Below are 22,685 nucleotides of genomic sequence, written 5' to 3'. Positions count from 1 at the left end.
GCGGGATTACCATCGGAAGTAGTCCCCGTTGCCTCGGATCCAGTCCGATTCTGCATTTTAAGCAGCGAGCGTGAGAGATTTCTGGTGTCAGCTGTTTATGAATCATGTAAATTTCATTTACGTAGCGACGCGAGCGTGTTACCGAATGTAGTTACGACATTTTTAAAAGTGCCTCACGTATCTCGTAGTGATTTTATAATGCTGCAAAAACAGTTAAACGAATAGCGACCGAAGTTGAAATGGATTTTATTTGAGCTTTAACCGCGATTTGCCGCAGATGGAGTTTTCGCAGATGGCCTTTTGCGATTTTTTCGCTGCTCGTTTTACTCGATATTTTCGTTACAGAAACTGAATTTTGTAATTCGAAGGTCTTTTTAAAGTCGATTTCCTGTGGGCTAAATGTTCAAGTTTAGAAACATCGCTATAAAACGCTAGAATTGAATCGATATTTTTTCATTTTCTTATTTTTATTTTTTGGTTTTTAATTTTTATTTTGTGCAGAGTACTAGGTGGAACATTTTTCTTAGAGGAATTCTTCCAATTTTTGAATGTTTAATTGTTCCTTGTTTTTTAAATTGGAAAAAAGATACTCGTAATTGTATATTATGCAACAAGTGCGGTAAACGGCATTTGACTCTCGAGTTTATTTGACACGCAGCGCAGCAGAGTGAGTTTTTAATAAACGAGTGAGTTAAAAAGTTTACCGAACGTGTTGCATATTATACTTTTTCTACGACCGTTAGTTTTTGGGTATATTTTCGCCAAACAACACTGACATGGCCGGCAGATTTAACAAACGTCAAATTTAATGCGCGGGAAAGATCTCCGAAATCATCCGATTGCTCCCAAACCCGTGCGGTAAAATCCCGGAAATGTCCGAACTGGCTCGGATCCGTGGGAAATAAAACTGACTCGATAAAGTGACGCTTCCCGCACGCTAGATCGGTAGGTAATTAGGTATTTGACAGACGGGAGTAGAAAAATACATTTTTGAGTGTGGAATGAATTTTACAGGGGACCGAGGATGGGTCGGTTGGTAAGGCGTTAAACCTGCCAACTTGACTTGCTGCCGGCGGTTGTGTGTTCGATTCCCACCGGGAGCCTTGGGTGTATTTGTGTTTGTCCGATTTTAACGCCTGCCAAAAATTGCCTAATTTACTCGTTGATATATGGCATAAAATAAACAGCCAGCCGTCTAAGAAAAGACGTGAGCTATTGCATATTAGAAAAAGAAGTATAGAATGAGTTTTTACAGATTTCTGATACAGTGTGGTCCGCATATAGTGAACTCAAAAGTTGCATCAAAATTGATCCGCTGTATCCGAGGTTTACTATAAGCATTAAATGAACTTTCGTACACATCTGATTTTTACCTGAAGAATGGAAGTTATTGCATACTATATAATATTATGTGCGTTGGGTTTTGTAAAAAATGACAAGATATACTAGCACTTTTCTAGATATATATATATATATATATATATATATATATATATATATATATATATATATATATATATATATATATATATATATATATATATATATAGCGTAATGTTGGAGACGTAAAACTTAAATATCATTCTGTACAAAACAAGGAACAAGTCAACAAGAGCAAGTAAGCAATATAAAAAATACATATATCCACCTACTCTTGAATAAACAAGTCGGTTATTTTGATTTGTACGAATCTGTTAGAAAAGTTAATATTACTTATATAGCTTTCAAGGTTACAAAAAGAATTCCAAACTTTCTCAGGAACGTCGCGTGACTCCAAAAACGTGCGAATCTCTATTATCTTTTCCGTCATGTTTTTTATTGAAAGCCTTCTCGTTCAGATCATCTTCATTCAATTCTGCATTTGTTTCTTTAAAAAAAATAACCCAAATCAGTCATTATTTTAATATTAAATTTCATGTTTTAAATCGATATTGATCGTCTATTGAAAAGTAACTTTCGAAGTCGAAATGTTCAATACTATTCCTAATCTCTGCTGCAAGGGCTTTCCGGGTGTCGGTATTTTCCTCGGTGTTCTCGGGATTTCCTGAATATTCTTTTAGCCATTCCGTTAGACGCAATTCATCTTCAGGGTCAAAAACATCTTCTGCTTCAAAGAATCCTGCATGCTTATAACAGTTTGCAATAGTGTTTTTGTTAACTTCCTGCCAAGCACGGTGAATAACATTTACAGCATCAAATAAGCTTACTGGAAACTCTTGTCCATCATCAATTGCTTCTATCATCTTTATCAGCAAAATCTTCCTATAGTGACACTTCAGGGAATGGATTATGCCTTGATCCATTGGCTGCCGTTTTGAACTGGTATTGGTTGGCATAAAAACGAGTTTGACTTGGTTCAACGGAGCAATGAGATGTGCTTTACAATTATGTACTAGAAGAATAATTCTTCTGTTCTTCTTCAATTCTGTATCCCATTGGAGCAGCTCTTCGGTAAATAAGTCAGATGTCATCCACGCTTTGCTGTTTGACCTGTACCTGACTAGTAGGATCTTGTTTTTAAAGCATCTTGGGTTTACTGATTTGGTAATAACAAACAGGTTACTCTTTTCCAGACATGTTTGCAGTAACAAGAACTGTCATTCGAACCTTGGACAATTTTCCGCCTGCACACCTTTCTCCTTCGAAATTGAATGTCTTACTAGGGGTTAGTTTGTAGAAAAGGCCGGTCTTATCGGCGTCAAAAATATTGTCACTGTTATGAGCCAGTTGTTAACAACATTCATATCAACTAATGCAGACGCATCAATAATATTTCTTCCAGAAATACAATTTATCTTCTTAAAACACACAAACCCACAACACAAAATCTCTTCCTTCTATTCTACTGCCCATTTCACTTGCTTTTTGTTGAAGAACTGGATCACTTACGGGAACATATTCTTTTCTTTTTTAGGTAAACCATTGTAAAAATCCCTTATTGACGCCTTCATGAGTTGATTTTCTGAGCCTTTTACAACTTGCATTCAGTTGATCATGGGACGATTGAATCCTATCTTTTTTTTCCAGATAATGGAGACCGTTGCTTTAGGCAAATTCATTTCACGACAAATATCACTTTGTTTCATACCACTTCTAATTTTTTATATAACAGCGCATTTTTCTTTCAAAGTTAATGCTTTTCGTTTTGAACGTCTGTCATCAATATTCTCCACGAAATGTAAATCACAACTGAGATCAAAACAATAACAAAATAAATTTGCTATGTATTTTAACATTTTTCCAGGGATTTACAGGGGGAACCCCCGAAAAAGTTTATTAAAAACGGAAAATGTATCTTAATCTTGACGAAATTTAGTTCACTGTATCCGAAAGTTCAAATATCCGGGTTCATTATAATCAGTAAAAATTTACATTTGTCTTATGAGTCTTTTTGAGTATATTTCAAAAAGTGTTCGTTATAACCGAGTGTTCACAATAAGCGGGTTTACTATATCCGAACTCCACTGTACTTATAAATTTAATGTTTTTTCCCCTCAACATTTTTTGTCTAACTTAGAAACCAGAAAATATAACGACGTATAGCTCGAAAACAAAAGTTTTCCTTTAAGAAGTGATTTAGAGTTATTCAATTGAGTCATCCAATTGAAATTTTTGTTATATGAAACGCTTTACAGGGCGGTTAGTTAAGGACATTAAAGGGGACAAGAAAAAATGCTGGAAAGTATTTTTAAGTTTGTAGAATAGCCGCCAAGGGAATTTTAAATCTCGTTTTTTAAGAAATTGTCTTATATATTCATTTTCGTAAAACAATCTCTTTCGATCTCTTAAGGGACAGTGGTGGTGTTCAAACATTTTAGGTAATAAATATCAATAACTTCAGAATGGCTTAACGCATTAGGTCAAACTAGCAGTTGTAGAAAAGTGCTCTTTTTAGGGCCACAACTCTAAATAATGTCCGCCATCTTTGAGAGTATATTCAGGATACCCTACCATTATTAAATACTAATATTAGTTTTATTTGCAAAGCATATGTAAATTTTAATGTCAAATTTCAATAATAATGAATTCGTTGACACTGATTGATATTTACTATCTGTCATGACGATATTAGAAATTTTTAAAATCCAAGCAGCTTTGGCAAACAAAACAGCAAAATTTATGAAGGTGGTGTTGAAGGATGAATCGTATTAGAGTGTATTTCGCCTTTTCCAACTGTAGAATTGCTGGATAGGTTTCGTATTTATTTTTAAAACTTTGAAAATAGTTACATGTTCATATCAATATCGTTCAAGTACTAGTCAAAATCGGCATCTTCGGCCTTTATTGTAACGAAAACGTTAATAAACCATTAGATATCGACGTAAAACCCCCTCTCTGGGTCAAATAGTTGCCGATTTCGATGATCCCAGTCAGAATCTGCTTATTAGAAATGCAGATATGCACTTAAGACCCCTCTTTCTGTTACAAATGATTGGTTTTTGCTCTTGATTTCGCGCAGACTATAGTCAAAATCAGCATTTTCACCACTTACCGAACTGAAATATACATTAAGGCTGCAGATAACTTCTTAAAACCCCACTTTCTTGGATTTTCATTTTATTTAATTTAAAACAGGTTACAGTAACTTATTTCTTAAAGTTTGCTTAGATCTTGTTAAATGTTCTGGAAAAACGAGTTAAGTGTGTCGAAATTGGTGCGCAGGTGCAAAGTGCAATTGAAATGTAGAGGCATGGGCTAAAAATCATTACCTTCTCTACGAAAATATCAAAGCCGCTTGCGGAGCATCAATTTTTACCGTAGTTATGTTATCTAATAGCTACATAAATTTATGCGATGGAGTTTCCTGAATTATGCTAATGAGTATTAAAAATAACATTTTCAATATAACGTGGACGTTTTAATAGTAAATTTAAATGTTGTAATAATGATATTAATATTAGTAGGTAGCATTAAAGATATTATTTTGTTTTTATTTCTTTCACTTTCCTTTTTTCTTCATTTAATTTGTGAAAATAAATTTTATTCGTTGTGATGTTGCAAAACGCCCTCTGGTGAGTTGATGACCTTTGAAGAGCCCTTTTCAACGACTGAAATTTTAACAGACAGCCAAAAAAGCTATGCAATGCAGCAAAGTAATAACCAAGTTAACAATATAGCCATACCCCAGTTTATATGGCGCCAAGGCTTTCAACGTAATGAAAAGACCCGATCCCTTTCAGAGGTTCGTAAACCCATGTCCAAAACAGCGATGAAGAAATGGAAGAATTCTAGAGACACCAGGACAAAGATAGATCAAGGGTCAAATTTATAACAGAACTACTAAGCCATGAAGAATAATGGTAGGTCTACGATGGGCTATTGTCGGCTAAAGATGCATCTTATTCTATTGGAAGCTGAAGATTTGCTTGCCATAACAATGTCAAGCAACGGCCTACAAAATTATCGAGGGTGTCAGAATATATCCCCTGAATTGGACAGGCTGACGGCTAACTCTCCCACCTTGAACTTAAACTTGAGGCATGTGTGAGAGCTGGTAATTTAATATTTTACCCCTAAATCTGTTGGCGTTAACAAAATAAGGTCTATGTGACGAAGTGCAATACTATCATCACTGCAAATTTAGTTATTTGCCAACCAAAACTAAAAGCCTTTATTCAACTAACCCAACTGTTGTTCGAGAAGTCAAGCAACCGGTAACGAAAATAAACCGAAATTCAGGTTTCCATTGAAATTCTAATCCTCGACAAATTTGCTAAGGTCGACGTTTAAGCGCAGAAAATATCACCAGGACAAAATCCGTTTCCGAATTAAACCGGCGGAAAGTGGTGGTGGGTAGCCCGACATTGTTTGTCGCTAACAATCGTCCTTTTGCCGATTAGTTTTGGCTGGGAGTGGGGATAAAGTTCCAAAACACTGCTTTACGGATAATCCGCACAATAATAAGGCTCCAAGTGGAAATGACAAAAAAGGGGGGCGACTTTGTTGGTTTATTTGGATACGACTGCCGCATAACTTGCTAGGCTCGAAGTTTGGGAGGGATGCGAAACGACGAAAATTTTTTATCTTCCGGATTAAGTTCGACAAAGTTTTCGGGGTTTATATTCGATGTTTCCGCGTTGTTTAACGGCTACGGACCGGGAAATATGAGGCATATGCAAATATGGTTTCGGCACAGTGATAATCCGACTTGAAGCGCTCGTGTTATTTGAATTTGATTACATTTGTTTACACTGATGCGAAAATAGATTCCCAAAATGTTGAAATTAAATTACCCGCATGTGTGCCAGTCTTTGGTATTGAATTCTGAAAAAAAAAATTGGAAAAACTTCACGCATGTCCCAATCGTTTATATGCAGAATGATAAATAATGTTTTTAAAAATGAATTTTGGTATCCCGGGTGTCCCAGCTTGATACGGTATTAATGAAACGGACGGTCTTAAAAATTAAAAAAAAAAGCTCAGCCAAGAGAAAATGATGGAAATTATTTGCGAGTTTCTGAAATGGCCACCAAGGGGTGTATAGTCTTTAATTTTATAACTGGGTTTCTGCAAAAAATTGTAACACGAACTATGATTAAAGTGGGTACCTATTTTAAAGCTGACACAAATGAAGCTGTTTATTTAATGCCCTTTGCTCTATCTGTGTTACGAAAGTTATGGAGTGGGAGAGGGGGGGTGTTCGAAAACTTTTTAAAATAAATATATCCAAAAAGGCTTAACGCATTTTAATAACAAATTTGGAGCCATTGAAATGTATGTATTCTTTCGATTGCGATTGTTTACCTTGCCACCAGGTGGCGTTTTCTGACATAATTAAAAAAATACTGAGAAAAAATAAATTCAGGGATATGACGTTCTTTGTGAGGTATTTAAGCAGGTATCTGAGCAAATGCAATGAATCATTCATGTCGCATTTGATGTTCGTCAAATTTTCTTGATCCAGGTTATGGCATTTTTTGAATATCTAAGGACAAACGATATCGTTACATTAATTCTTTTTTCAAAAATTGATATCTTTTGCTATTATTTCCGAAAACAAGAGCAAGAGTGATAGCCTGGGAAAGTTTTTTTTAATGACTTCAAGTTTATTAAAATTCGTTAAGTCTTTTTATAGATATTAAAATTAATTTAAGAAAACGTTCGAACACCAACCAGAGATAGAGCAAACAGCATTAAACAATGCTCATTTTAATTTGTCTCGGCTTTAAAATTATATTAGAAATGTTTGTAGATTTAAAATTCAACAGTTACGTTTCCTGGTGGCAATTTGACAAACTCAAAAATAATTTCCAGCTTATGCCCTCATCCAATTCTTTATAGATTAATGGACACTTTAAAAATTATTTTTAATTGAATTGAACATAAATGAGTCGTGTAACATAATATCTGAGAAAAAAAAGAATTTCAGATTTCGCACGAACGCCACTGTTGTGTCATAAAAGTATTTACTTTTAAAAACTTTACCCCATTGTAGCTTAAATAAAGATAAAATATTGCAGTTTGATTAAAAAATATCCTGTGTTTTATTATTGGATAAGCTTTGATTTTGGTTTTATATCATCATCGAAATTTATTCTTAAAAATTGTAATTTGTACTTATATTTTAAAAAATGAAAAACTCCAATATAATTTGTATTTTTGTAATAATTGCGTGTCATTTTCTACTTGGAAATTGCATAAATTCTACGAAACAAAAATTTTGTTATGCCATGTTTTATAAAAGTATCTCGTATTTTGTAAATGATAATAACTATTTTTTTAGAACTCCATCACTCTGTATCTCGACGAAATAGGATTTCTGGACGAATATAACAAAAATTAAGGTTTACCTGACATATGTGCGCCTACTATCCGCGCAATTCTGTTTACTATGGACTCGAAATGTATACCGACATCTTATAACAACTTATGGATTGGATTGAGCTTTTATTGATGTTCTAAATTTATAAATATTAAAATACTTGTTTGCAAAGTTATAAAACGCAAGCGTAATTATTCGTATATAATAATTGTGCAATTCTTGGTTTTCGGCTGCTGTCAATAGAGAAAGTCACGGGTAAGTATTCGGTACTAAGGTTTCTCCGTTTGAGCACATTCACCATGTTCTATTGCATCGTTGCCATAAAATTGGCAGCCGAACTAAAAGTCGTTCGAATAGAAGGCAAATGCGATTTAAAACGTGGCAATAAATCAGTTTATAAAACCGAAAATGTACACTCGAACGATTGTGCCAAATTTCGATTATACTTTAATCGAATGAGCATTTTCGATACCTGGTACAAATTGTTTTCGAAATTGGGACTCGATATCTCGTTATACGAAAACGATTTGTTTTAGGAAATGTTACCGTTAACGTCCAATATTTGACATCATCACATTCAATTGCGGTAACCGTTCCTATCATTTGAACTGCTGCCAAATACCCCAGCAATTTTCTACGTTATTGTGGATACTTTATTCTTATAAAGATGTATTTTTTTTTCTAAAATTTTAAATGGAATGTCATTGAATTTGTAAATATCTATTATTACCAGATAATATTTATTCCAATTAATTATTAAAATTGGAACATTTGCAAATTGTTCCACTAGTGAAAATGGACATTTTCCAATTGATTAGATGGAACGATTAAATATAAAGAAATGTAAAAAAGATGAAGTCATGATTGGGTGACATAAAGTAGAATGTTATCAAATGTGACCTCATTTATGTTTCCGGTTTCCGCTCGTAGGTTAGACGAGAGCCTCATTATTAGTAAATTATCAGCGCTACAGACCAAGTACGAAGACGGAACTTCCGATTCAGTTTCGATCGGATCTACAAGACACATGAGCGTAAGCGAAGGTCATTCAACGAAAACTCCCAGTCCCAATCCTACGTTTATTAAGAGTATGGAATTTTCAAAATTCTCCACGCTGGCCAAGACCCACGAAGATAGTAGGTATGTCAGAGTGTGATATTTTCAAAAATGCCGGGATCTACATGTATCGGGTGTCCCAGTAAGACCGGCTAGGTACGGTTTATGGGAAACGGATGCGTCTAGAAATTTGAAAAAAAGAATTTATTAGTAAATCGCAAAAGAGGTAGTCCGGAAAATTATTTTTGAGTTTCAGAAACAGCCTTTAGGGCTCGTAATTACAATTTTAAATATTTCAAAATCCATTTCCTGCAAGATTTTCTTATTTAAACGCTTTTGTTCAATTCTATGTGATCTATCTTCATAAGAGGGTGGCTTAAATCATTTTTCCAAAATTGCTATCTTTAAAAGGGTCTTTTGCTAGGCAATCAATGAAAAATTGAAAATTCAACCAAATAACCTTTTGACTTCATTAAATAGCCAAATAAGGGCTCGAAAACCCGCAAAACGGGTCTCAATTATCAAAGCTCAATAAAAAAAAGTTAAAGCTTAAAAATAATTTCATTATCCAGCACTTACCTGTCAGAGATAGATAAAAGAATATTAAAAAAAATTGAAGGTGTAGCTTTGCAACCAAGCTATCTAGGAAATTAAAATAATTTTACAGATTTTTGTAAAAATCAATAATTTGCAGCACTTTTTCTTGGCCGATTTGCAGATATAAAATAATAATAAATAAAATAAAATAATGTACAAAATATTTAGAAAAAAATTAAAAATGTTTTTGTCCTAGCGCTTTTTGAATACGAGTTTTAAAAATGAAATCTCAGCAAAACATTCGGAAACTTCTGCCTAACTGAAATGATAAAAAATATATTTTTTGTAGTTACCAATATTTTCCTGAATTGTTTAACATATTACATAAATTGAGTTGTCTCTATTTCGTTGTACAAAGCGGCAAATAAATAATTTTGTTGTTTTACGATCAGCCTTTCCCGTAACAGGGTTGTAAATAAAACGACAGGGAACTGCGAAAACTTTTTTCTCACGCGATGCCGGAAACTCCTTTCGGCATCACGAAAACGTCATTTCGCGTAATTTTCTAGTGATTCTGTTCTTCGGGCAAAGAAATCAAAACTTTTTGCAAGTTCCTTTATGGGGGGAACATTCGCGTCGAACGTTCCGACAAAGAGAATTAAACTTCGAAAGAAAACGCAATTGGAAATCGGCGAGGAACTGCAGAAAATAGAAAAATTCTAATCGTCGCTGTGAGAGAATGAGCCTTAGCACAAATTGGATAAATTTGTGCCCATTAGAAAAGTTCGAAATTTTGGACGAAAAAGGTTTCCGTTGCAGACTGAAGTTTGTTGTTATAATTTTTTTGTAGCCCGGCTAATTAGATTACTCTATGCGATATAAGGAATGTGACCTTTTCTTAACTATTTGACAATAATAAAATGATTAACTAATTACATACTATTAAAATGTTTCTTATTTTAAGAATCAAAATAAATAAATACAAAACTAATCGCAGCCCACAAATTTTATTGAGACTCTATTTCATTTGTTTCTTAAATGTGCGAGAGGTTCAACAAAATCAAAAATGACAATTAATAATTAACAAATACTGCAGTGAAATGTAAATGTCATTAATGGATTTGAGTTAGGACATGTCAGTTTTTTGAAGGTACTTTGGAGTTATAGTTTTGAACTTTTACTTGATGAAAATCCATTTATCAAAATAAATAAGAACTAAAAGGTCAGATTTTCACGAATTTATATATTATGACATGACAATTGTTTCGACAACACATTTGATAAAGACACGATGTTTTCGAAACAATTGTCATGTCATAATATATAATTTCCTGAAAATCTGAACTTTTAGTTCTTATTTATTTTGAGTTATAGTTTTATTAATTTGTTAAATAAAGCTTGTAAATGCGATATTCTCCTTTTGAACTTGTTAAGCCACTGTAGGTTATGAAGTTTGGGAAATATCCTCTTATGCCTACCTTTTTTTTTTCTATTCCTCGTCAACCAAAAACCCTCAGAAACGGGCCATATAATTATATCCGACTAATTAAAATGAGATAGTATCAAAGAATTTCAAAGCATAACATTTGTGTTAGCATTGGGGTAGTGTCTATGTAACGCCAATTTTGTATCCAAAATTAGGCTAAAATGTTTGGCTATGTTAAAAATTTCTATTATTATTTATGGAGGGAGCCTTAATTCAAAAGCTAACCTAAATCTTGACCAATATTTGTTACAATCATATAAATAGAACCAATATTAGAATAATCTGATAGCAAAATAATTAGTATCTTTAACACTGCCTAAGAGTTCTTTTCTTTCATCAACAATTTCAACAACTAGCAAATAAAATTTCACGTAGATTTTGATTTCTACCAAAGAAACAGTGTTATTTCCTTTCATTCTGACAATTATTTGTCCACTGACCTAGGCTTTGTAGAGTGAGACTAACAAGGACTATGTTGACTTGAGATTTTCTATTTCGAAATTAATTTTGAAAACGGATTTCTCCCTCGATGGATAAATCTGTCTGTATTTCGATAAATAAACTTTAAAATTTTATCACTCCAAAATATTTTTAATACGACCGTTTGAAGATATCACTCCAGGTGACATCTTTCAGTACTTGCCGACATGCCGAAGCTTCAGAGGATGAAAACGCTTTCTGGCTAGCACATAACGATTTTTGTTCTGATTGCCAAGCTGAGCGCAATGAACATAAGCTCTTAATCGATAAGGCTGGATTACGTTTCTGTCGGGAAGATGGCGCCTCATCCTCATAACCAAAACCAAGATTTATGATGAGTTTTAACTGTCGTTCGGGACTTGTATAATGCGAGAATACAACCAAATTAATAAATGAGTGAAACTTTAAAATATCAATTTTTATATTTTCTATTTCTATTAGTAATTTCCATTTATTTATCTTCATTTGCAAAGAAAATATGCACGGCATATTGTGTAGGAGGGACGAGTGAAGGTTTTGCCTTGTTTTATTGAGTACATTTATCACACAGAATAGCGCCATTTTGTATAAATCAACATGAACAATGTATGCCAAGACTGGAAAAGAAAGCAACTCCACCAAGGCGTTTAAGGAAAATGGTTATTTTTTATTTTAAAAATCATTTTTTATACATTCGACAAATTATTTTTAATGATCGTATTATTGATATAGACCTAATGCAATGGAAGACTCTTAAACAGTAAATATTAATTTCTTTTCAAAATTATTTATGATATAGAGTTAACCATACCATAATCCAATTATTTGTGTTTAATCAGTAAGTACTTTAAATGATCTACTTTGAAACCAATTGTGGGGTAGGGTCCCAATAAAATAAAGATTGTATTCCATAAGCATTGCCACAAAAAGTGTTTTTGATTTGAATTAATTTCGTTTTAAGGACGACAGATCGTATATGCAAGAGCACATCCAGTGACACCCCTCTAATACTGGGAACACCCGTATCTGCCTCCGAAGTGGCTGTCGCACTGCTAGGTGCTTCTACCAGTTCACTTTGTGGTTACAGAAGAGGCGCTAGAGGTACCGGCGTGAAAATAATGGAAGAGGAGGAAGACCTCAGTAAACCCTACAATCACTACAAATGTTTGAGTCCTAAGTTGCGAAGTGGTAAGCTGCTGAGGAGGCAGTTCAGTTTGGACAGAACCGACGAAATTTTGAATAAAGATGACGATGTAAGCTAGCTACTCATTTGTGATTATTGCTTATAACATTATAACATTAATTCCGGTCATATTCTATTTTATATAAAAAAGTTAAAATATAGTCCACAAAATACTGAAAAATATTAAATTTTGAGATTGAGAAATAAGTACAGAAATTCTAAATTGGCTGGAACCTTCGGCACTGCACTAACATTCAATAATGCGTTTTACCACAAACCGAAACTCAATTTTACGTACTCGACGGGCGGTTCGCCAACCAAGTTGGCATCTTCAGGAGAAGATTAAAACTAAACTTAATAGAACAAATGCTCTCTATATATATATACACATCGGGAAGTGGGAGAGGGAATTACGCACTGTTTACGCCACCAATCAACGCGTATAATGGGCTAAATGGGATTGGACCTCTGTCCTTGTTCAGTGCCTTATTCCCTCTCTTAATAATTTCTAAGCTTGCGTAGGCATCTAATTTTCTACTATTATTTACATGTTTAACTAATTTTAAATTACCTTATGATTATTGTTGAACATACATAGATTAGAAAAATCAAGTGTAGCCGAACGAGCTTAGAATTTGTTAAGAGAGGGAATAAGGCACTGAACAAGGACAGAGGTCCAATCCCATTGAGCCCATTATACGCGTTGAACAGTGCGTAATTCCCTCTCGCACTTCCCGATGTGTATATATATAGAGAGCATTTGTTCTATTAAGTTTAGTTTTTATCTTCTCCTGAAGATGCCAAAATTGAGTTTCGGTTTTTGGTAAAACTCGTTATTGTGTGTTAAATCTTTGTTAATAACTACAAATCACTCCTGCTTCCTTAGTCTTGGAATTTTTTGATACAGAAACAGAAGTATCCGAAAGAAACTACTGAATATTTCATCGAAGTTCGGATATGCGATGTTACATATTTTTAACAATTGCGTAATTTTGAATATTTCAGTTGGTAAGTCCCCGGTTGTGCAAACAAAATTCTGCGGGCGCCGCGGATTTGGAAAAAATCGAAGAAGTTCCATTACGAGTTCCATCGAATGCTGGTTCCTTGGCAACCCAGTTGCAGTGCACTCTCTCGGTGTCCGCCGACTCATTGATTCGTTGAACATTTTTCTCCAACGATCATTTCATAGCACTTAATTGATTTGGTGATTCCTTCTACAGGGTCCGCGCAGAAATGTTATACATGCCTATACATGAATTTTTAGAATTTGTTTTCTAAATTAAGGATCTGCGTGACTGAAAATCAAACAGAGTTTTTGTAAAATTAAAAAAAAGTAAATTTTGAAATTTTTTAAATATAAATCTTCAAACAATAAACCGACAATACAGTTAACGTTTCACGTTTTTCGAAAATTTTCGAAAATAGTGTGCAGAGGTTTCGAAATTTCAATACTATACTATCAAATAGTTTGGCGCTAAGCAAGTGTTATTTATTTAATTATTAATCATTTAAATTATTTTAGATATTGATTTAATTTTTTCAGTTTTCAGTTACCGCAGAATCCTAATATACGAAGAACCGATTGAAATATATATACGGAAAGAGTATAAACATAGCGTGGGAGGAAAGGACAACGGCTATATTCCACATAAAATTTTAATCAAGGGTATTTTGCCCGCGGGCGGGTCGAACGAGCACGAAAATATAGTTAGCATATTTTCAACCAATCGCAAACCTTAACCCAAAAAGTTGATAAGTAAATCCCACAGCCTTCCTTTTCAAATATTTTCCAAATCAGGAAACGGAACTGTACAGGGTTACCTTAACATGAAATTCAAATTGGTAAATGTAAATAAAGCACATGACTAAGCCACCTGAAGGAATCATTGACCATTTTTAATTTTCCTACACGTTAGTATATGGCGTTTCTCCCTTCCTGAACTTTACTGCTGAGGATAGTTGTAATAAACACAGTCATTTTTATTGGAGAATAATTGCTTTTTTCAATACTTAATTGACCCAACTACGAAAAAATGGAACGATTTTGTAAACGCCAACCAAATAGATCTCAAGAGTGAAATACTAGATCGATAGCTTTATTTATTTCAATTTTTAATGCAGCTCTGGAAATTTTTCTTGCGGAACGAATTTTTTCTGGTATTTCTTATGTCATTCTTGATCGACTTAATTATAACGAAAAGCAATTGAAACAAAGTTGTGTCCTTTTAAGAGAATATTTTACAAACTTTTACACTTCACTGTTAAATTATTGTCGTAACTTTATCGTTAGTGCGATTGTAGATAAGTATCAACGTTTAAGAAAATGTACGAATTTGATGTGACAATTTGTAAAAAACTAAACGTTCCTTACTCGCCTCTTATATTTGTGTGTGTTGTAAATTAGTAAAAATTTTACGTTGACTGTTTAATAAACGAGTAGAACTACCGATTCAAGAAATGAACCGTGTTTTCTAACTACCTAACGGGTGCAATTGGCGTGATATATTTTTTTCTCGATTCTATAAAGAAAAGAAACAATGAGAAAAAACTGTCTTCATGCTGATAATGTTACATAATCACCAAGCATTTCTTATTTCATAGTGATCGGTAGATAATGGTAAATACCATCTATAAAAAAAATCATATTGTTTGTTATAATGTAATTTATTGTTTTATGTAATGTGTAAATAGAAACTTTGCATTTAAAAGTGTTTTATTTTGAAATGGTTAATTTCGTTTTATTTGAACTAAGAAATAATAGGCATATTTTGGCAAGAGTCGCCGATTTTCCGCAGTTGAAATGTTTTCTTTAGTTTAGGTTTGACGTAGAATGAAATTGATTGGGCGTGAGAATTTTTTAAAAAATTCAGTAGCAGAGTTAATTTGAAAACAAATTGTCGCTGAGAGAACTATAGGGAGTCAAGAATCAAACTTTATCAAATTATCACAATCTCATAATTTGAAGTTTAAGGAAATTTCCTGCAACTCAAATATAGCAGAATCCTTTATACGGGGCATCGGATAATTGTGTATGCTTGCAAAGGATCCTTTTATCCTCGATTCCTTGATCAAGAAATTCGCCGCTAGATGGAGACTTGATGGATACGTCATTAATTTGGTAAATTTGGTAAATAAAAAAAAAACAGGAATATTTCTTTTTACTGAAATTCTACTAAATTTGGCAACCGCAAGCAATACTGAATTTTAAAATATAGCAAGTGTTCTATGCAGTTTCCTTCAAAAAGTGAACAAATGCAGAAACGCTTAAATCCGTTCAAATAAGTGATAAAAAATAAGTATTGAAATGTTTCACAATTAAAAACATCAAATGTGATGTATGCTGTTGGAAGCGTTAACGTGACAAATTCCGGTAATTGTTGAATAGGAAAAAGTGCTGGGTCAATGATATTTTAACAAAATGAAGCCAAGTTGGTGCTTGAATAGTAGCGATCGATTCTATGACAGCAAATTAAACTTCTGATTTTGGCTAAAAACTGCCATTGAAATATTATTTGGAGTATTTTGTATCTACACAGGCCATTACATGGTAAATAAACATTTTACAGAATTTTTTGAATAACATTAACCACGAACTTTTGTTATCGTATCTTATTTAGCATTAAAATTTCCGGTGACTCTTAGAAAGTGAATCTGTTCTGAATAAATTTAGTTTTATAAGCTATTTTAGAAGTGTAAAGTAATAAAATGGAAAATTACATCCAGTTTTGCGCAATATCCTTGTCGGCCATAGGCGTACGTGCAATAAAATTATTTTTGATCAATATTGTAAAAACTAATTATTGTTATTATCATTATTATTATGTGCAAGTGTGGCCTTAAATAGTTATTACACATGGTTGTGTTACAATAGGTTACCTATAATTACAATTTAAACGGGATATGTAATCGTCAAACAAAAAATAAAAAAACTGTGATATAAACTTGTTCCTGAACAATGTTAAACTGAAAGAAGTACAAAATTATAAATACTTACGACTAATCTTGTGAACCAAATCATAAAAAAAACTGTTCCTGTCGTGGGTATAAAGACAGTTTAAACAAAAAATGTAGATTTTTCCTTCCAATTTCATTGCACCTCATATAAAGTACTTAGTTCCATGCTGGTGAAATCTTCCCACCTATCTGCAAAACAAATTACAGAAAATTCAAAACAAAGCAGTAAAAGTCATATTTATTATTATTATAAGAAAAATAATGTATGAAGCAACAAAAAAATGGGACATAAAAAAATTGCCACATTTGAACAAGCAAAATATTTATATTCCATAAAAAAATAAACTTAAACTTAAAGTACAAAGATCTCCATTATATAGCTGTATTTAAACTTATAATTCTATACCAAAAGCAATTGGTGAAGAAAAGACAATAAAACAGTTTTGTCAGAAATTAATAGTATATTATGCAAAAAGTGTGGTAAACGCCAGTGGAGTCACGAGTTTATTTGGCATGAGCGGAGCGAGTGTTTAATAAATGAGTGACTTCGAAAGTTTACCAACCGTGTTGCATCTGCATTGCATTCTTCGATCGTTAGTTTATAGTTATATTTTTGCAAAACAACACGAATCCATTCACTGACATGACCGTCAGAATTGACAAACGTTAAAATTCAAGTCGTGCTCTAAAATCTCCGAAAACATCCGATTGCTCGCAAACCCGTATGGTAATATCCCGGAAATGTTGGAAGTGGCTAGGATCCGTGAGACAGGAAACTCGCGTGGTAAAGTGACGCTTCCCGCATGCTAGTTCGGTACATAATTTGGTATTTTACAGAAGGGAGTAGAAAAAATTGTATTATTTTATTATAAATTTAAAAAGACTTCCATAAACTACCAATGTTATTACAAAATTGTTTCATTTTGTTTGTAATTTAAGGCTTCGGTACTAGTTTTTGACAGTGTTTTGGAGTCAGTCATAAATAATTAAATAAAAAAAATATCAGCATTTAAGGAGAAAAAACATGATGTAATATGAATCCAATACATCCACGAAGACAGTAAATACAGTTTTAATTCATTCTAGTGATTCTAGTGATCAATTTTTTTTACAATAAGAAGAAAGGAAAATATATTAGTTATGACTTTTGGCTCTCATAAATTTTTTGACTACTTACCATCTTGCCCGATATGTTGCCCCTCATTATTCCTTTAAGACGGAGTAAAGAGAAATGAATGATTTAACGCATCAGTATTTGCGAAAATTTATTTGAATAATTTAAATTTATTTGGATAATTCATTGAAAAATTTATTATTTTAAATGTAAATAATTTCATGAAATACGATTATCCAAATTTTACTGTGTATGTAACTGACGACTTATGTTCTCGAATGATTGGGGTTTAAAAGCTTGCTTTTAAATTGTTGCGGAAGGGAGAGACAGTAGCTCAAGTCGTACCTTTTACGAAATGTATAGACCATATAGTTATTATTGTTCGGCATTACGCAACATAGCAGGCGCATGACCCGGTTTCGCGACGGCCCCTAAAATGCTTTGGCGCATTAATTTTTACGGTACTAGAGCCCCAATATTATGTAATAGCTATATGGTCCAAACAGATCAGTAAAGGTCCTTTACAAAGACACCAGAAGTATAATTCGAAAACAAGATATAATTGGACGAAAAATGTGGATTTTGCGTGGGGAAAGTATAACGGTGAACCATTTTAGATATAGTAAATTTTCGCGAATAACATCTTACGAAATATGTCGTTGAAGATATAGCATAAAGATATAGTGCAACTGTGCTGCCCACTGGCGCAAGTCGCAGTATTTGTAACAAGACGTTAAACTGTTTAATAATCCATTGAGATATGATCGATCAGACCGCCGAACAGCGACTTGAGAGGTCCTCACAGATGACGATCTTTTATAATTTAATTTCTGTTTATAAAAAAAAATAAGGGTACCGCTTACTATGTACAGAGTGGTTCGCTTAAGAGGGGCCAATACCTTACCTCGAAAATATATATAAATATCAATATATCGGTCTTTAATGTGCCGTTATTAGAGAATATCTCCAGAATTCAGGTTATGGTTTTGGCTTTTGCTACGTTGCATGTTAAATTTTCATTTTTATTTTATGCGTTACATATTTTAGAGAATAATACCTATTCTGAGACTATATTAAAAATTGAAATAATTTCTCAAATACACTGTGTTGTGATATTTCGCAAAATATTACTTCTCTCAATATTTATAAATTAAAACACCCTGTATATTTTTGAATTTTAAAGACGAATCTTTAAAAGTCGAATGCAATGATATATGTGAACATTAGAGTGCGATGCGCCATTTCGAATTGATTGACGATTTTTATCAATTTCGAGGCAATCGTAACCCGACGCAGGAGGAATCCAGCAGTTTTTGAAAAAGTATATTTCTTTCAAAAATTAATAGTAACCCAGTTAATCACATTTCTTAGCTTTCTGGTTAATTCAGAAAGCATTTCTAATATTACTTTTTTATGAAATAGCTAGTTATTTCAAATACCGTTACATATTATAAAAATTATTTATTATAAATTAAATAAATATACATTACTAGAGCTCTGAAAACTGCTCTGTAAATTTGAGACAAGTAAACAAAGTGGAAGGTGGGAGAATTTTAGGGACAATATTTTATGAAGAACATTTGACAGTGAGATTTTTAAATTTATTAAGAGATTATATTGAGCCTCCTAGAAATGGAAATAGAACATACAAACTTAATTTGGCAATAAGCTGCCGCTCCTTATCAAGTGCTCATAGCAGTAAATTTTTAAACGGAAGTTTTAGATAATGGATTGGACAAAATGGCATCATCTTGTGGCCAGCAAGGAGGCCGGATTTAAGCCCACTGGACTTTAAAAAGATGGTTACAAATATTATTTGGAAGTAATATACACCACTTGGATTATTCAAAATGGAGGACATGTGCAAAATTTAATATTAAATTATTAAGTTTGTTTTTGAAAAGTTTTGTCAAATATCGTTACTGTTTCAAGAATAAAATATTCTATTATTTTTACCGAATTTTTAATAAATGATTTTAGTTAGAGCAATTTTAGAAACATTTATTCGACACGCTTTCTTTGCGTTTATATTGTCTCGGAATTGATAAAAATCGTCAATAAATTCAAAACGGTGCATCGCAAGTCAATGTTCACATTTCCACATAACCTGAATCCCGAAGATATTTGCTAATAACGGTGCAATAGAGACCGAGACATAGATATATCCTTGGACTCGTCCTTTAAAGGGGTATTTAAAACTGCAATATAATGTAGGGTGTTTCATTTTAAAGTATATAACTTTATTTGACCACCCAGTGTGTAAACGTGTGATAATTGAAATACAAACAAATTAGAGACCATTTCACTAGAAACATTTCTTGAATTCAAAAGTTTTTTTAGAATACTGATAGATTTAGTCGGCCACCCTGTACAAAATACCTATTTGTTATTCTGTTGAAATATATTTTTTTCTTTTATACTAGTATCTTACCAGGATGATTTTGGCACTCCATTTGCAGCGCGGGTAGATGGAAAGCAGAATCCAAAATGAATTAATTTTTTAAAGAAACTTCCACAGGCTACTGTAATAATTTTTACAAAACTTCTGGATTCCTCCTGCGTCGGTTTTTGCTAAGTCGAACTTACCAATCATCCTGTTCGCTTCTTCGGAGCTTGACTGAAACTGGCTCTCATTTTACTCTATACTTGCTTATATATTGTTTGAGGAGGGCGGAGCTAAATAAGAATTGATTGCATGCAAGAATTTTAGTTTTATCGAATAACATTTTACGTCCGGTTTCGTGATTGTGTTCGGTAACAGCTGATGAGTTTATTTGCCTTAGTCGTAAGGCTCTTTCGTGTTCTTTGAGCCTAGTTGTTGTTTTTCGTCGGGTCCCTCCAATGCCGCATATGCATGGAATGCTGTAAACTTCTGGCATCTCAAATGGAATTTTGTCTTTAACGGACCGAAGATGTTGAGAGATTTTTGGACAAGTGGTAAATCTGGTTTTCTGGTTTTCTGGTTTAAAATTTTTGATCTGTGGTCCGTGATGTTTTGAATGTAAGGAAGGACGACAGTGGCAAGTGTAGGATTGCTTTCGACCTCATTGCTATTAGAAGATTGTGGTGAAATGTATTTTTTGATGGAACGCTTAATATCTTTAATGTGGAAATTGTTAGAGAGAAGAGCAGCGGTAAGGTGTTTTAATTATGGGTTGAGTGACTCGGGATGATGTAGTTTTACAGTTTCTCCAACATATTCTCTAGCAAAATAGCTAGCTTCCTTATTAAAACCCCTTACAGGGAAAACTGACAGTTTCGTACTTAATTCCTTTCACTTTATGGAACAATTAAAAAGCATTGCATTAAATACACAATATATTCTAGTTAGTTTCGACGTACCACAGTTCCTATTCCTGATACTCTCAACATTATTTCAGAGATATTAAAGTCCGAGAATCTGGAACCAAACCTTCTCACCATAATTAAAAAATACTTACATATTTTTCTTATAACGGTCAAATTTTTGAACAAATGTCGGGGTTCTCCACTATTACCAGTGATGCAGTCATCGCGAATATATTTATGGAAGCCTTTGTGAAGAAAGCTCTCGACACCTTTCATCTAAAAGCAAAATTATGGAAAAGTATCAAAGAATTTTAACTGAAGATCTAATGAAAATAAAACTGTTACCACCTGTAGAAAACAGTTTGATAATATTTTACGATCAACAAAACTTATTGAATATTGATTCTCTTTATCTTTTAAATTAACTTTCGCTTATGTCAAAAGCTAAATTTTTCTTATAACGGTAATCTTAAGCTCCCGCTTCTCATTCTGAAACTCCATTTTACATGATAACGCAGGAACGAATATTTCGAGATGCAATTTTCTTTCCTGTTCCTAAACGGCAATGGGAGGATTAAAAACGAAACGCGGGCAAAAAACGGGCAGTCAAAATATCCGGCGGTTGATTTCGTAGGATGTTCCAGTAGGATTAGCGCCAAGCGGAGAACGCTCCACATGCGCACCAACAACCCCCCGATGCTGAAATTTCTCCGGGAACATTCGACTCCGGGTAACAGTGAGCCTCTCTCGGTTACCGGACTCGGTACGGTATATCGGGCCGGATCGATAATGTTCGAGTGATGAAAAAAGGTTATGTGGACTGTTACGGTCACGTGATAATTGTTATTATCGTCGACGGGGCAACTTGGACTGGTTTTAATGACCATTGTTAATAATTTCTATTTTTTCATGGGGTATTGTTGTTGACTGATTGTGGCATGGAAGTTGTTTTAGGAAAGGCGTTTTGGTTATACTCCCCGCCAAGTTTGAGCTATTATAAACACAGTCAGACATGATTTTAGCGGGAACAAAAATTTTTATAATTAAAAAATATTGCAAAAGGTTCTTCTTTGCGCGTTGATAATAGCGAAATGCTAAAATTGAAATTTAAAAAGATGCATTTTAAATTTGCCGTTCCTAGAATGTTATTGCGAATGGCAGGTCGATGTTTTTTTTTAGATCATATTGGAAAAATCGTCTTTACGACTGAAAATTTAGCTATAGCCAACCTATAAATTGATATTTTGAATTTAAGATATTTTTGAATTTCAACCGTTTAGAGTTTTTTAATATATTAGCTACCAAAAACTATAATCTGGTACAATTTTTTTCAATTTAATTTTGATTTTAAGGTGCGCCTTTCCTTTCCTAGTTGTTGACAAATTTATTAGTTTATTATTTAGGTAGTTTTCACCATTGCAGTTTTTCTTTTAGTCTAACTGCGCCACACGGTATGAACATTTTTAAATACCTTTTCTTGACAAAAATTTAAAAACTTATTTTGGAAACATGAGTTGGATGTATATTATATACTTATGGGAAGACATTATTCTGTTAGGAGGCATTTTAATCATCATTAGTTTTATAGTAGTGCCTAGAGGTATCACCAATATTTTAAGTTAGGTTCAAGAAATGTTTATAATTTAATAATGACAAGTGAATTTTATAAAATATATAACCAAGATCGTAAGCGTAGCAACAGTAATCTGAATATAATTTTTTTTTCACATAATTGCGTAGTTGTACATCGGTAAACTTGTGGTCTCCTTTAGGGTACTGAAGAAGGCAATAAAATAGCCGAAACATCGATTTGATTCTGGAAAAACACAGTCGAAGTTTCAGATAA

General features: G+C 33.3%; 2 protein-coding genes across 8 annotated transcripts in view; both read left to right on the top strand.

The window, feature by feature from the left end:
• The window catches only part of LOC132696079 (retinal guanylyl cyclase 2), a 134,853-nt gene extending 119,662 nt beyond the window's left edge, over positions 1 to 15,191 (top strand). Inside the window, exons 16-19 of one of the 2 annotated variants that reach the window (XM_060660658.1) lie at positions 8,006 to 8,017; positions 8,693 to 8,902; positions 12,262 to 12,553; positions 13,489 to 15,191. In XM_060660658.1, coding sequence (XP_060516641.1) covers positions 8,006 to 8,017; positions 8,693 to 8,902; positions 12,262 to 12,553; positions 13,489 to 13,644 — 670 coding nt within the window. In that variant the 3' untranslated portion in view covers positions 13,645 to 15,191. The remainder of the gene's footprint in view (positions 1 to 8,005; positions 8,018 to 8,692; positions 8,903 to 12,261; positions 12,554 to 13,488) is intronic. The other variant, XM_060660659.1, reaches the window with a different exon arrangement.
• Positions 15,192 to 21,586: 6,395 nt separating this feature from the next.
• The window catches only part of LOC132696948 (adenylate cyclase type 3), an 88,980-nt gene continuing 87,881 nt past the window's right edge, over positions 21,587 to 22,685 (top strand). For 3 of the 6 annotated variants that reach the window (XM_060662122.1, XM_060662127.1, XM_060662125.1), the window contains exon 1: positions 21,587 to 21,727. The gene's annotated coding sequence lies outside the window, so the exon portion shown is untranslated. Of the gene's footprint in view, positions 21,754 to 22,685 lie in introns of all 6 variants that reach the window. The other 3 variants (XM_060662123.1, XM_060662126.1, XM_060662124.1) reach the window with 1 other exon arrangement.

Source organism: Cylas formicarius, unplaced genomic scaffold (genome assembly GCF_029955315.1).
Source record: "Cylas formicarius isolate icCylForm1 unplaced genomic scaffold, icCylForm1.1 PGA_scaffold_1__22_contigs__length_36826433, whole genome shotgun sequence".
Classification (NCBI taxonomy): Eukaryota; Metazoa; Arthropoda; class Insecta; order Coleoptera; family Brentidae; genus Cylas; species Cylas formicarius.
The sequence above is the reverse complement of the archived record's forward strand: the minus strand, read 5'-3'. Positions and strand labels throughout refer to the sequence as shown.